We start from the raw sequence: 15,248 nt of genomic DNA on the forward strand, positions 1-15,248 counted from the left end.
GTAGAGAAAAAAATTTGGTACCTGATAATCTAAGTATCTAAAGTTGTTGTAGACATTTTCCTGTTGAATCTTGTTTTGCTAATTCTTGCCAGCTTTAATTCTCTTCTATTTCACATACTTTTCATAATTCTCATGTACTTTTAATTGCAAGCTCATGCTCTTTAAATATATGTGGAAATTAAGCCTGGGTTGAGACAGTGTACCCTGAGACTACAATGTTCTTAACTTGTGGTTTAGCACCTCTTTAGGTAGTATGGTTTGCAGCCACAGATCTAGGTGAGGTACAGTGTGTGGTTTTACATTGTTAGACTAGACAGTCGTCTTCTTCCCTACCATCTCTACCCCTCACCCAAAGCTAAGATGTTTTCATGTGCTTTGATTTGGGAAGTATTTGTTGTTTTTTTGTTTTGTTCTTGCTTTTTGGCTACTATACTGTTGAAAAATGGGAATTGAGTAGTTGAAAATGAGATATTTTACTGTGTATATGTTCCTTATTCTCTACATCATTTATTTATTATTTATTAGGGGTATGATCAGATGTCCTGGTATGCTTAGGATAATTTTACTTCATGCCTCTATTTTTTGCCTAACTATTAATTGCATCTCTTTACACTCTTAAAATTTACTTTTGACCAGCTAGCTTTAAGTGGCCCATACAAGCCTGATGCTAACTAATAATGACAGTACAGGTCCATTCATCAAGCGACATTATGATCCTTATTCTACCTTATTCTTTTTGAAGGCAATCTTGACTCTCATTTAACTTTTAGAATCATCTTGTCAGTTTCTAACAAAACAAAACAAAACAAAAAAGCTTGCTGGGATTTAAATTACAGGAAACATATTGATTACTTCAGGAGAATTGGCATTCATAAAATTGAATTTTCCATGCCAATGAGCATGGTATTTCCCTCCATTTAGTATGCCTTTTTTAACTTCTCCCAGTAGTGTTCTACATCTTTCAATGGGTTTACTTGGGGATTTGATATTTTTGATTACTATTGTAAATTATGTCCTTTTAAAATAAAATTTGTAAGAAATTTAGTTCTGTAGCTATGTGTTAGAGTATGGTAATGCATTTTTATATTTGTATCTCTCAATCTACTAAAACAAATATTTTATCATTGTGGAAGTTTGTATATAATCAGTCTCTTCCAGTTTTATTGTATACATTTATGTTGTCTATGAATTAGATTTCTTCCTTTCTAATTCTTCAAATTGGATCCCTTTTTCTTTTTAATATTATTGGACTGATGAGCAACCTCAGTTGTTAGATTTTTGACTACATTAATTTAACAGAGATAGAAAAGAATTTTCAACTGAAATTATGGGAGATAGAAGACAATGGAATTATATTTTTCTAATTTCAGAAGGAAAAAGAAAAATTACCAATGTAGATTTCTATTCCATTGAAAATAGCCTTTAAAACTAATGGTAGTTTTAGACAAACTGAAGCAGAGAGGGAAGTTGTAATCAGCAGACTTATAATAATCTTAAATATTAAGGGATATTATTTGGGCTGAAGGTACATTGGAAGATGGAGGCATGGAAATAGAACAAGGGGTAGATATCTTTAGGAAGGAATATTAAAAACTGTCTGAAAAAGACATGATAATATTTGGGGCTTATACACAGTGAACTGCATAAAACCAACAACACAAGACATGGGGGAGTAAATGGAGTTCAACTGTTATGAGGTTAAAGGAGTAGTTTGAAATAGACAGTAGGGGAATAGGTCATACTTTCAAGTAAGAACAAGCAGAAATGCACTTGCCCTGCTATAAACCCAAACCAAACTACTGTAATATTAAGGTGATTTGCCTGCAGTATAATTGCCTGCCAAGTGAAAAGGAAGATAAGTTATCAGGAACTTCTAGAAACTAGCACCCAACATGCAGTAAGAATGCGTTTGGTAATTTCTAGGGAAGATTCTAAGAATACTAAAGAATAAATGAAAGGAACAAAGATAAAATGAATGAAAATTAAAGCAAAGTGGTACACTTAAGTCAAACTACATTGATGATTACGTAAATGGATTAAACATTTTTTAAGTAATTTATAAGTAATTTTAGTGTAAAGGCACAGATAAGATGAAAATAAAAAGATGAAATAAGTATTCTTGGCAAATACTAAAAGCTGATATGATGTATTAACATCAAAGTAGATTTAAGGAAAGAAGTATTGTGGGCGATAAGGAAGAAAATAATAGGTGGATACATTCATCAAGAGACATAATGATCCTAAATGTGTGTTCACCTAATATCACAACTTCCAAATATAGAAGGCAGAAGTTAATATAACTTAAAGAAAGATAACTCTATATTTATAATGGAACATTTTAAGTATGTATCTAAAGTAACTGAAACAACAATTAGATAAAGATATTTGTAAGAGAATAAAAATTTGACAGAATTAATCAACTTGATTTTATTAACAACTGTACAACATCATATTTAACAATTGAAGACTATATTATTTTTAAGCTCACATGAGATGTTTGCCAAAATATTCTGAGCCATGAAGAACTGATTTTTCAAAGGATTGAAATTATATAGTTCCTGTTTTATGACCACTATACAATTAAATTACAACTCAGTAACAAAATAACTTGAAAGGTTCCAAACATTTGTAAATTAAGACACTTCTCGGTGGCCCACCATTGAATAAATAAGTCACTATGGAAATGAGAAAACATTTTAATTTGAAAATTAATCAAAATATTACCTATCAGAATTTATGGAATATAGCTAAAGCAATGCTTAGAGATAACTTACAGCTTTTTGCATAAATTAGTGAAGAAGAAAGGTTGGAAGTGAATAGTCTAATCCCTTAACTCAAAAGAGCAACAAATCAAACCCCATGAAAGTAGAAAGAAGGAAATAACATAAAAATAGAAATCAGTGAAACAAAATTTTTAGTCTGTTGAGATTTTTGTAAAATGAAAACCTGTAATGAACTGATTAAAAATGAAAAAAGGGGAGAAAATATAAATTACCAAGACCAGTTATGAAAAAATATCATCACAGATCCTGTTGATGTTAAGTGAAAACAAAAATAACTTCATACAAGTACGTTTTTGACCACTTAAGGCTCATAATTCCTGAAAAACAATTTATCCAAAATGACATATGAAATAATAGAAAATTTCAGTTATAATGAATATGATTCCTCCAGTGCTGAGCATTAAAGTCAGTGAACATTCTGTCCAAAAAAAAAAAAAAAAAAAACGGAACCTATGAAAAACTTTTCCAAAAAGAACACACCAGACCCAGATGCTTCACTGGCAAATCTTCCATTTATTTAAGTAAGATATACACCAGATTTATACAGGCTGTTCCAGAAAATTAAGAGGAAAAAAAAGAGGAAACATTTCTCAGAACCCTTTTATAATTTGGCATAATTTTGATAGCAAAACCTGACCTCAGATTGACAAGAAAACAATTATAGGCCAGTATTTCCCAAGAAAATAACATAGGGATACATAAAAAGGGATAATATATTATGACCAACATGGATTTGTTCCATGAACGCAAAACTGGTTTGAAGTTTTTTTGGGAGGTGGGGTACTGGGGATTGAACTCAACCACTGAGCCACAAACCCATCCCTATGTTGTGTTTTATTTAGAGACAGGGTCTCACGGAGTTGCTTAGCATCTTGCCATTGCTGCAGCAGGCTTTGAACTCAAAGATCTTCCTGTCTCAGCCTCCTGAGTTGCTGGGATTAACAGGCATGTACCACCACGCCTGACTGGTTTAACATTTTTAAATTAATGTAATCCATCACTTTAACAAAATAATGAAGGAAATCAATAGTCATCTCTGTAAATAAAGTCATTTGACAAAATTGAACATGAGTTTGTTAAATACCCTTATCAAACTAGCAATAAAAGGAAACATCTTTAATTTGGTAAAGTTTATCAACAACAAAACACTATGACTAACATCATGCTGAATGAAACACTGTTGATTCATATCCAGTATCTCCTGCTGTATTCAACATTGCATTGGAGGTCTAACCAGTACCCTCAGGCAAACAAAAACTAGAAAGGAAAAAGAAAAACCCAAATGTATTTACCAGCAAACAACAAAGTGATTTTAGCAAGGCAATTAAATTGGAGTTTGTGTACTAGTAATCAAAAAGTGTAAACTTTTGAAAGTACCTGTATAATAGCATCAAAATATATAGAATATCTAAGACTTTAATAAAATTTGATAAGACTTCTATACTAAAAAATATTTTAAAATGATGAGATACATTCAAAAATGTTTGAAGAAATATTCCATTTCTTTGTAATCAGATTCTCAGTATTGTAACAAATGTCTATCCTCACCACTTGATCTGTAGATGCAATGCATTCAGCTATTAAAATTCCGTAATTTTTTTTGTCAAGTGGATTTTGAAATCTGTATCAAATGCTACCTCAGGTATCAAGAATTGCTATGAAGTTATAGTTAAACAGTTTTGTGTTAGAGTAAACATAGTCAAAAAGATCAATGGAAGAAAATGAGCATCTAGAAATAGACCCTCCCATTTGATTTCTGGATTTATAACAAAAGCTGCACTGAGGTTAATAGAGCATTTATTTTTAATATATTGGGACTAGGTCAACTGAATACCCATGGGGGACAGGTGAATCAACCTTGACCATTGCCAAATACTGTGTTCAAAGATTAATTTGAGTTGGATCACAGATATAAATTTAAAAGGTAAAAATGTTAGGATTCTAGAAGAAAACCTAGGAGAATACCTTCACAACATTGGGATGGGCAAATAAGACATAAACTATATAAGGTAGAGAACATAAAGTTAGGAATTTCTATTCTTCAAGACATCATTAAGAAGGGAAGAGGCAAGCCACAGACTCCCAGAATATATTCACAATAAATAAACCTGGTCCAGGAATTGCACTGAAAAAATATAAATAACATACAAATCTAAAAGAAAAAGGCAGACAACCCAGTATTTTAAAATATGCAACAAAATGAGGTCTTCACCAAAGAACACATCCAAAAGGCCAGTATGGATAGTTATTACTCATCTGGGAAATCTCACTGGGGGCAATATTGCATCCCTACCAGAATGTCTGAAATTAGAGAGTGCCAGTATCAAGTTTACCTAGGCTATGAAAAAAATTGATCCTTGTATATTGATGGTAGGAATATAAACTGCTATAGCCACTTTAGAAAACTGGCAGTATCTGTTAAAGCAAAACATTATTCCTCCTTTAACTAATTCCAGGTCATATGTACCTTAAAAAGATGAAAACATGTACAAGGGTGTTTGTAACAACCTGAATGAATCCCAAAATGTATTGAGTGGAAAGTAGGCAGACACAAAAGAGTTCATACAGTATTATTCCACTCATAGGAAATTTAAGACAAGAGAAACTAATCTGGGCTATTGGAAACTCTTTTTCTCTGAGTTGGGAGGAAGTAATGACTGCAAAGGGGTAAGAGAACCTTCTGAAAGTAATGATAATGTTCTACATCTTTATCTACTGGTAATTGTTCAGATTTATATATATACAAATTAGAAAGTTCATTAAGCTGTGCACTTGTTTTATTCTTTTTAAATGTAAATAATTCTTCAGATTACTGCAGAGAAAAGAAAATACAAGTTATTGTTATGAAAATTTCCAAATTTCTATAGAGTACTAGGAACTTCCATGTATAGATCATCTTGCTTCAACATTTTGTCATACTTATTTCTCTGTCTCCTTTCCCACTCACATCTCACACATGGTAATGTTGGGTGTTTACTTTTGTTTGTAGTGAGCTCATATCCAAGGTTTAATTATTATAGATATATTGATTTATTCTTAGCATATTTTATTATTTACCATCAAATGAAATTTGTCACATATTGGTATGTATAAAGTTGAATTTCCTATTCCTGTACATCCCCCCCTTCTTTTTTAAAATTTTCCTAGACCCTTAACAGAAATAAGTATCTGCTAATGCTTTATTCTGAAGTGATTTGACTTGTGCATTTGAAAGGAAGGTAGAATGAGTAGGAATCTTTGATTTAGACCACTTTTGAGGACTGGGTGTGTGGCTCCATTGTAGAGCACTTGGGAAGCATGCTGGAGATCTCTAGCACCATGAAAACAAAACAAAACTTATGTACCACATTTTAATGAGAAATCTTCCTAACTAAATGTCAGGTGAAGTTGAGGAGAGAAGGAGAATTTCTTTTCTTCACCCCCTCTCCCCCCCTGCTGGTGGTACTGGAGATTTAACCACTAAGCTATATTCTCAGCCCTTTTTATTTTTATTTTGATACAGGGTCTTACTAAGTTGCCTAGTTGGCGTTGAACTTGTGATCCTTCTACCTCAGCCTCCCAACTCATGAGCATTACAGGAGTATGTCACTGTGCCCAGTTTATTTTGTTTTTTAATAGACTGATATTTTATTCTTTCATGGCAGTTTGTCTTTATTCCTTTTTATCTAACCCCCGCAACCAGTTATAGTCCCAGTGAATTAGAAAATCTTTATTGTTCTAAAATGTTGGGTATGTGCTCATTTAATTTGTTCTTCACATGTTTCTCTATATTGTCTTTAAAAATAATATTTTTGATGGCATAACAATTTATAAATATTTGGCGAGGCACAGACTTTACCATAACAAGTTGGAAATAACAATTTTTCAACTATTTAAATACAAGATTTTTGGTTGATATGAAGATGTTTCTAATTACACGTACTATATGCTTGAGTCATTTCTGTGTAATTTTTGCTATATCAATTCTGAACTTATTGTTTCTTTTTTACACTTGTATACAAAAAAGCTTTTAGAGAAAAATAGTATTTAAACACGCTAACCTTATATCAGATTACCTTTTGGCATTGCCAGGATAGTAAAACCATTTTTTTTCCGGAAGTTTCAGTAGTTGTGCTTTTTAAATTGCTCTCTGCTAAGGTCTTAATTACCATTTCTGTAGTTGTTCATTTACATAATTTGGTAAATGTAGCAACCTGTAGCTTCCAACTGTAGTGGTTAATAGTAATTGGCTTTTCTGCAGTTATTTTTAGTAATGTGTCCAATTCATAGTGACATAGGAATGTTAACACCTCAGTCCTTATTGTATATCTACTAGTTAGGAAGCAGAATCAGCTGAATAATTTTTCATTTGTGTGTATTTTTCAGCAATTGTATATGCATGTGAGTAGAAGATGTGAACTCTGTAGATAGATTGAAAAGAGTATACAAGTTTAAAAAGATTTATATATAAGCTTTGATTGTTATTCAAAACATGTACCTATTAATCTCTTGAAATATTTGCCTTAGCAACTAAAAATAGAAAGATGAGATGTTAGTAAGCTAAGTTAAAAGGTAGATAATTCCAGCATATATGAAATAGCTTTCTAATAACATTTATCATCGTTTGTCATAAAGTTTGTATTTTTGAATTTTTATCTCAGATGTGCCAAGAGATGTAAATTATCAAAATTCTATGTGTCAAAGGAATTACTTTACTAAAAGGAAATGCAAGCTAGATAAATTATAGATGTTTATTTTAGGAAAAACTTAAAAAAAATTTTTTTGTAGTTGTGTGTGGACTGCATGCCTTTATTTTATTTGTATCTTTTTATGCAGTGTTAAGGATCGAACCCAGTGTCTCACACATGCTAGGTGAGTGCTCTACCAGTGAGCCATAACCCTAGCCCCTATTTTAGGAAAAACTTTAAGAAATGTTTTAGAGGTATAGGTGTAAAGTTAAACATAGGAGTATATAAAATAAATATTCTAATGCGATTCAAAGAGTTGTAGTAAGGACTTTCTCTTTTAAGTAAGAGTCAAAAATTATATTTCTCAATTAACCTTTCTTTTTCTGGAAAAGACTCTTTAAAAGTGAGGTATTTCTTAGCTCCCCATAAGTGGCTTGCAAGGGTATAGATTCAAGCTATCAGTTAAAACTTCTGAAAGTTTGATTCTCATTCACTGCCCTACCCCCTCCTTTCTGCCTAAACTTTACTTAAAATCAATTGTAAAAGTAAGTGCTTCCAGTATGTATTTAATGAGTGTAGGTTCTTTTTATCCCTTTGTTCTAATTAGTTATACATGACAGTAAATTCCCTTTGGTAATCATACATAGATGGAGTATAATTTCTCATTCTTCTGGTTGTACATGATGTGGATTCCCACGGGTCATTTAGTTACATATGTACATAGGATAATAATGTCTGATTCATTCTACTAGGTTCTTGCGCAGCAGTTCTAACATTGCCAGCAGTCAGAAGGCCAGTATAATTCATTTTGGTACTGCCAACCTCAACATTTCACTTTTCATGTTGATAATAAATAGGTCTTCTAAAGTGAGAAAATAAACTCTTATGAGATAATTTTAGAAAACTTTTGATCTAGTAATAGATGGAAAAGTGAGAAAATCCAATATCTAAGCACATGTTTTAATGTTATTTTGTATTTGTTATCTATTGTAGGATAACAGTATCCTTTCATCAACTTAGTAGCTTGGACATTTATTTCATAGTTTCTGTGGGGCAGAAATTCAAGAGCAGCCTGGCTGGGTGGTTTTGGCACAAAGTCTCATGAAAATGTACTCAAAATGTAAACCAAAACTACAGGTATCTGAAGGCTTGACTGAACCTACAGGATCTGCTTCCACGCTGGCGGAAGATCTTAGTGCTTTCTGACTGTTGGCAGGAACTACTGATATTTCAACATGTGAATCTTTGCTTGAGACTATTTAAATGATTTCATGATATGGCCCCTGGCTTCTCCCAGAGAACAAGCTGAGAGAAGGCAAAGAGGAAACTATATTGCCTTTAAACCCTAATCCTGTATATCTCACAGCCTTATTTAAAGATTGTCATTGAAAGAAACAAATCATAAGAGAAGCCTAATACTGAGAATAGTTACAAACTTACTCAAGTATCAGTGTTGGAGTTTGAATCCAGTATGCCCAAACACTTAGTCCTCTCTTTTTATTGTATTACATTTCCATCAGAGAAAGGAGCACAAAATTATCTCGTTCATTCATTCAGCTACTATTTTAATATATATTATGTTAGACAATGAAATAGGCATAGTGCATTCAAATAAAATAAGGCCCTTTCCTGTGTGTTCATTGGTTTACTGTGTGGGGTTAGGGGTGGGGAGTATCCTATTTCTATGCTTCTCTTTATGTTCCTTTAAAGGTTGTCTATATAACCTGTTTAGAGTGTTGGCATAATGTATCCTCATTAAAATGCTAAAATGATGACTTCTAGGTTAGTAACTGGAAGATCTAGAATTATTTCCATAATTTACTCCTTTAATTCTTTAGCAACACATTTATATAATTAAAAAACAAATAAGAAGTATATAAAAACCCAAAGCATTTGAAATGAATAAGTGTCACAAGTATAGAGAAGGCATGTTATTTATTAGAGGAATTGTACACAGAACAAGAGACTAATTCATAGAAAAACTTCTAGAGAAAACTCAGAGTAAATATTCCTACTTTACTTTGTATACAGACCTGGAAATGATAAACTAATCATTTTAATCTTGATCTATAACTGTGATCTTTATTTTCTGTTCATTCCCCTCTCCTCCCTTTTTTAATACTTCAGAAATAGAAGTGAGGTAACACTATCATAACACTTGATTATAGTGACCTTGGATAAAATAGAGATAATTGATATCTATAGAGACAGTCTAGTCTATGTATTATTCATGAAACAAGAACCACTACTGAAAATAGTGAAGAAGCAGAACAGTAAAAGAAACTAACAAATTACTGCAGTGTTTCTAATTACTACTGATGGAAGACTAGAAAAGCATATGAAATCTCCCAGTCCATTGAGTAAAATTATGAAAATTTTAGAGACGAAGAATGAATCCATGTGGGCCAAATACAGAGGTAATAGAAAGAAAGAGAGAGAGAGAAAGAAAAAGAAAGAAAACCACATCTGTGTGACACTGATAGAAGTGTTGAAATTAAAACACTGCAGCCATTGCTATATAGGAGAAATTTTTAAGTGGCCTGCCCCTAACTAAGTCCTTAAGAAGTTGCAGGATACTAATTATTAAGACAAGATTTTAAATATTCCACAGAGAAAAATTTGGTAATCCTATAGAAGAAGAAATAAATTAGCCAGAGACTTTCTTAATAGTAACAGGGAATGCTAGAAAACTATCTTTCATAGTCTAGAAAAAATGATATAATCTTGAACTACACTTAAATATGAGGGAAAGAGAAAAACCTTTTCAGACATGCAAGGACTCAGAGTTTAACTCCTCCATATACTTCCCAAAAGAATTACTAGGGGATTTTCTAGGAAAGAAAAAAAAAAAAGGAAAATGTACGATTCAATCCAGGCCTGGTAGTGGAATCAAAATTGCCACAAAAGTAGTTGGTAATAGGCCTTGAAAACAAGTAGATCAGGATGTTGGAGGGTTTTGAAGAGTATATTTAAGAAGAAACTTAAGAAACATAGTGCTTTTCATGATTCCTGTACTCTTTCCAATTTCTTTCCTCTCATTCTCTTAACAGCTTTCCAGTCAGGCTTTTGAATACAACATTGTACCAAAGATGCCCTTTGCAGGATCTCTGGTATCCTCTGTGCTAATGGTCACATATAGGTTCTCATTGTACTTTACCTTTTGGCACAGTGGATTGTTTTTCTGCCTGAAACACTTTCTTCTCTTCACATACACTCCTCATTTTTTTCTTTTTTCTCTCTGGCTTCTCTATTGGTTTTTCTGTTACTTTTCACCCTGACTCATTAAAGTTGAATTGTTACAAGGCTCAGTCCTTACACTTCTTTACCTGTCTATGTACCCTTAGTTATCTCATCTGAGTTCATGCCTTTTTGAGTATTATCAACGCACTAACAACTACCCGATTATACTAACAGCTCAGATTTCTCCAATCTACTCCAGACTCTTGTTTAAAGTTTCCACTTGAATAGCTCAAACTTAATACCCAAAGTTAAGCACAAGATATTTTCTCCAAATCTGCTTCTTCCACAAATTTTCCCCTCTCTTTTTTCCAATTGGTTAGACTGTAAATCTTCCAGCCATCTTTGACTCCTTGCCTTCTTTCATATCCTTTATGAGTAGATTTCGTTAGCTCTGTTTTCACAATATATCTAGAACCTATTTCTCACCACCTCAGTTTTTACCCTGATCTAAAGCACTGTGATCTCTTGGCAGTATTATTTTGTGAGCTTTGTATTCAGGCTCCCTGCATTTGACCTTGTTTCCCTTCAGGCTCTTCAATATACTCAACATAGTAGCTGGAGGGGCCCTACTAAAACACAAGTCAGATTATGTCTCTTCTCTGCTCAGAGTCGTTCAGTGGTTTTCCATCTTGGAATAAAACCCGTGTTTCTTGCATTAGTCTGTAAAGACCTGCGTGATCTGTTCTGCTTCACTCCCCTCTCCTTGTCCTCATTAATTTTCTAACTTTATTACTTCTTGCCTATTCTCTTACATGATTATTTCTAGAAGGTTTTACTTCACAACTTCTCAGTATTATGTTGAGAATCCTCTTTCCCTAGATATACACATTTCCCTCCCTCACTTCACATGTTTGCATCAGGAAATCCCTTTTCATTGAAGTTGTTCACCCCCAACAACTGTTTATTTCCTGCTTTTGTTTTTTTGGGGGGGGGTCTATAATATGTACTTTCTAACATATATTATTATTTAATTATTTCTTTTACTGTCTGTGCCTCATACTATAATTTTAGAGAAGCAGGAATACTAATCCATTTTGTAGTCCTTATATCTGCAGCTCTGAAAATAGTGCTTCGGACATGATAGAATAAGACCTTATTCCAAGGAAAAGACTTTGGGTAAAATATTTGTCATATATACTGATATTCTTGGTCATTCTTTAAGTTTGCCATGTGCTGCACTGATCTGTGAAGATTCAAGTTATTTAAGATTATTTTTCTTATTAAAACAATGTTAATCAGCACCTATGTTTTTGCTAGTATGCTGATTGTTTTTATTCCTTCTCTCTTCAGCTATTGCTTATAATCTGAAGTGATCCCAATATATTAGAGGATCACAATCTGTTGATGAATTCGTGATTTATATGAGTGAATGTGGGTGTGTACTCTTATGTATGCTAATATGTAACTATCAGTGGTCAGGTAATATATACAATTAAACTCATTTGCTGAGTTGTCATCTTCTGATAAATTTGCGCTAGTGATACACAATTAGCAATGGCTCAAGTGTTTAAATAACTAAGATTTGTTTAAATAAAAAAATTGAAACTTTATTAAGTTTAAAATAAAAACCACAGGTTGCAATTTCTGAAGGAGTAAATAGATGGGTTAATTTCAAAACAGAAGGAAGTCTTCTTGTGTTTGTTAAATGGTAGGTTGTAGTTTCTCCTGACTTAGACTAGATTCTTATTTGGAATTTTCTCATCAATTGAGTGTTGTGAAGAGTAACTACATCATTGTTTACATACATTAATTATTATTAGCCATTAAACATTTTTAAAATTGAGTTTGCATTCTTACACTTAAGAATTTTAACAATTTTAGGGGTAAAGGAAGAATAGTACTTGATAATGAAGCAAAGATAGCGTTATAGTAGACTCCTAGTTTGTTCACGTGTCTCAACCAGTACTTCTTCCAATGTTTTTGCTTAAAGTTATAAATTATATGTGTGTTGTCAGTGACAATCATGAGGATGATATATACCAAAGGCAAGTTTTATCAAGAGCAGATATAAATCTGTATTTCATATAGCCATTTTGATAGTTTTGAGGGTATTAGATTGATCTGTCAGATGAGGTTATATTTTTCTAAATTATAAAGCTGACATCTTAACTAGGAGAAGTATTGATTTTGCCATTTTTATATTATGCTTTTAATTCCTAATATTTTTTCAATCCATTGTTTCATTGTAGGAATCTTTTGCAGCTTATCCACTGTGTGAGTAGAACTAAATCACATCTGTAATTCTACTAAATTGGGCACACAGAAACTGCCATATATGTCACAGTACACTGAAAAAGAGCCATCAGGTAAGGAAGGTACAGTTCTTCTGCATTAAAGACTTTTTGTTTTTCTCTGTACCTTTTTTCTCTTTTCTCTGTGTATCTTTTGTGCAATATGTGACATGTCATCATAATATGGTCTTAACTAAAGGCTAGTTTTGATTATCTATTGGATATTTGTAAAGCTTAACTTCTTTTGATATAAAATAAGTTTTGAAATTTGCTTTTGAAATTCTGATTTTTTTTTTTTTTTCCATACCCCTTGGCTTCTGTTGTGCATTCCACTCTGGAGACTATTCCTTTGGTTATTAATGATATTGGTTCTTAGATTTTTGGACAAGTGATCTAACACTTAATTTTAATTTTAACCTTAGTTTTTCTGTTTTTAAAATAGAACAGTGTCCACCTAAAGGTTGTTTAGGGGATTTAATAAGATAATGTAACACTTGATATTGTGTGTTATAAACACATTTTTCTTTGGTCTTAAGAAGTTATTATATTATTTTAATGTAGAAAAAATAGGAAACTATTCCATTTTTTGACTATCTAGTATACTTTGAGAAAATATTCTGTTCCTGTATAGTATATATATTATGGTTGACTAAATAAACTTAGCTCATATATATATATATATATATATATATATATATATATATATACAAATATAATATGCTATTTAGTAAAAGATGCTATTATTTACTACTATGTGTCTTTTGGTTATCAAAAATTAACATTCAAATTGTTTAAATGTTGGTGACTTTTCTTACCATAATGTATACTATTTACACATAGTTTTGATAGATAAGATGGCATGTGTTTGACTAGGTCCATGACTATTGTCTTATGGAGATTTTTATTTGACCTTAAGCTTTGGGACATATTTTATTGTGATCTTCATGGTACATGTATAATTTTAAGAAATTACCTATTGCCTTTGATAGAAATGTATTTATTCTTGAATTGAAACCATCATATTGTGTTCTAGTAAAATTCACATTAAGCACTTATGTGGAAGTGCTTATTTTACCTACTTTACTTAGGTAATTTGGAAGATCATCCTCCAGTCCACAAAGAGCTTTGTTGGCATAATAATCTGTTACTATAAAAAAATTTTTTGGTAGATTTCATTATAAAAATTGAAAATACCAGCCAGACATGATAACACATGCCTGTAATCCCAGAAACTAGGGAGGCTGAGGCAGGAGAATCTCAAGTTCAAGATCAGCCTTAGCAACTGAACAAGGTCCTAAGCAAATTAGCAAGACCCCATCTCAAAATAAAAAATAAAAAGGGCTGAGGTAGTTCAGTATTTAAAGTGCCCCTGGGTTCAAGCCCCAGGACCTCCAAAAAACAACAACAACAAAAAACTTAGATACCTTCGAAGCACCAAATTTTGAAAAGAAAAGGCAACTAACTTGCCTTATGAAGTATTCCATGTCTTATCTAGCATATGAAAAGGAGGTTTTAAGACAGTAGTAAGGTACACTTAATATTCAGTAGCATATGATTTAGTAAATAATAACGTAAATGTTGAGGTAGTTTCTCTCTAACTAGTTGTCATTAATGTGCCTCTTTTTTGTTGTTACTGTTTTTTCCAGCAATGGATCAAGAATCCAACAAGGCTGGTTGGCCCAAACCAGCAGGAGGATATCAGACAATTACAGGCAGGAGATATGGAAGAAGACATGCCTATGTCAGTTTTAAACCATGTATGACTAGGCATGAAAGAAGCTTAGGTCGGGCTGGTGATGACTATGAAGTGTTGGAACTAGATGATGTTCCAAAGGAAAATTCCTCAGGTATGTAACATGTAATTAAGGATTATTAATAGATACATAGGAATTGGTCTTATAATATTTCAAATTTTGAGTGATTTTTATGTGTGTGTATGAACGTAAATATCGTACAGCTTCCTGTCAAGAAATTCTATCTTGAAATTTTTATTAAATTTAATATTAATAGTGTATACATTTAAACACAGAAGAAATAGAATATGAGCAGTCATTAAAATATAACTGTGTTGTCATGACAGTGATCACAATGTCACATCTTTTAGCCAAAAACTATCTTTCAGCAACAAAAAAAAAAATCTTTTTAATGTGCACTGAGTATATTTTCCCCTGCATACTACATTTAACTACTCTTTCTTTTAGTTTTATCCTCTAAATAATTTAGCTCAGCTAGTTTAGTTTTTTTAATCACTTTATAAAATACAAATACCAAATAATGCTTAGTTATTCCATTAAAATTTCTTAATTACACAGGGATTTGAAATGAAT

General features: G+C 32.2%; 1 protein-coding gene across 1 annotated transcript in view; it reads left to right on the forward strand.

Moving 5' to 3' along the window:
• The window catches only part of PJA2 (praja ring finger ubiquitin ligase 2), a 70,659-nt gene that overhangs the window by 11,244 nt on the left and 44,167 nt on the right, over positions 1-15,248 (forward strand). Inside the window, exons 2-3 of the mRNA XM_079143521.1 lie at positions 12,880-12,996; positions 14,568-14,768. Of these exons, the coding sequence (XP_078999647.1) occupies positions 12,966-12,996; positions 14,568-14,768 (232 nt within the window). The 5' untranslated portion in view covers positions 12,880-12,965. The remainder of the gene's footprint in view (positions 1-12,879; positions 12,997-14,567; positions 14,769-15,248) is intronic.

The sequence above is a fragment of the Sciurus vulgaris genome (assembly GCF_902686455.1).
Source record: "Sciurus vulgaris genome assembly, chromosome: 6".
Classification (NCBI taxonomy): Eukaryota; Metazoa; Chordata; class Mammalia; order Rodentia; family Sciuridae; genus Sciurus; species Sciurus vulgaris.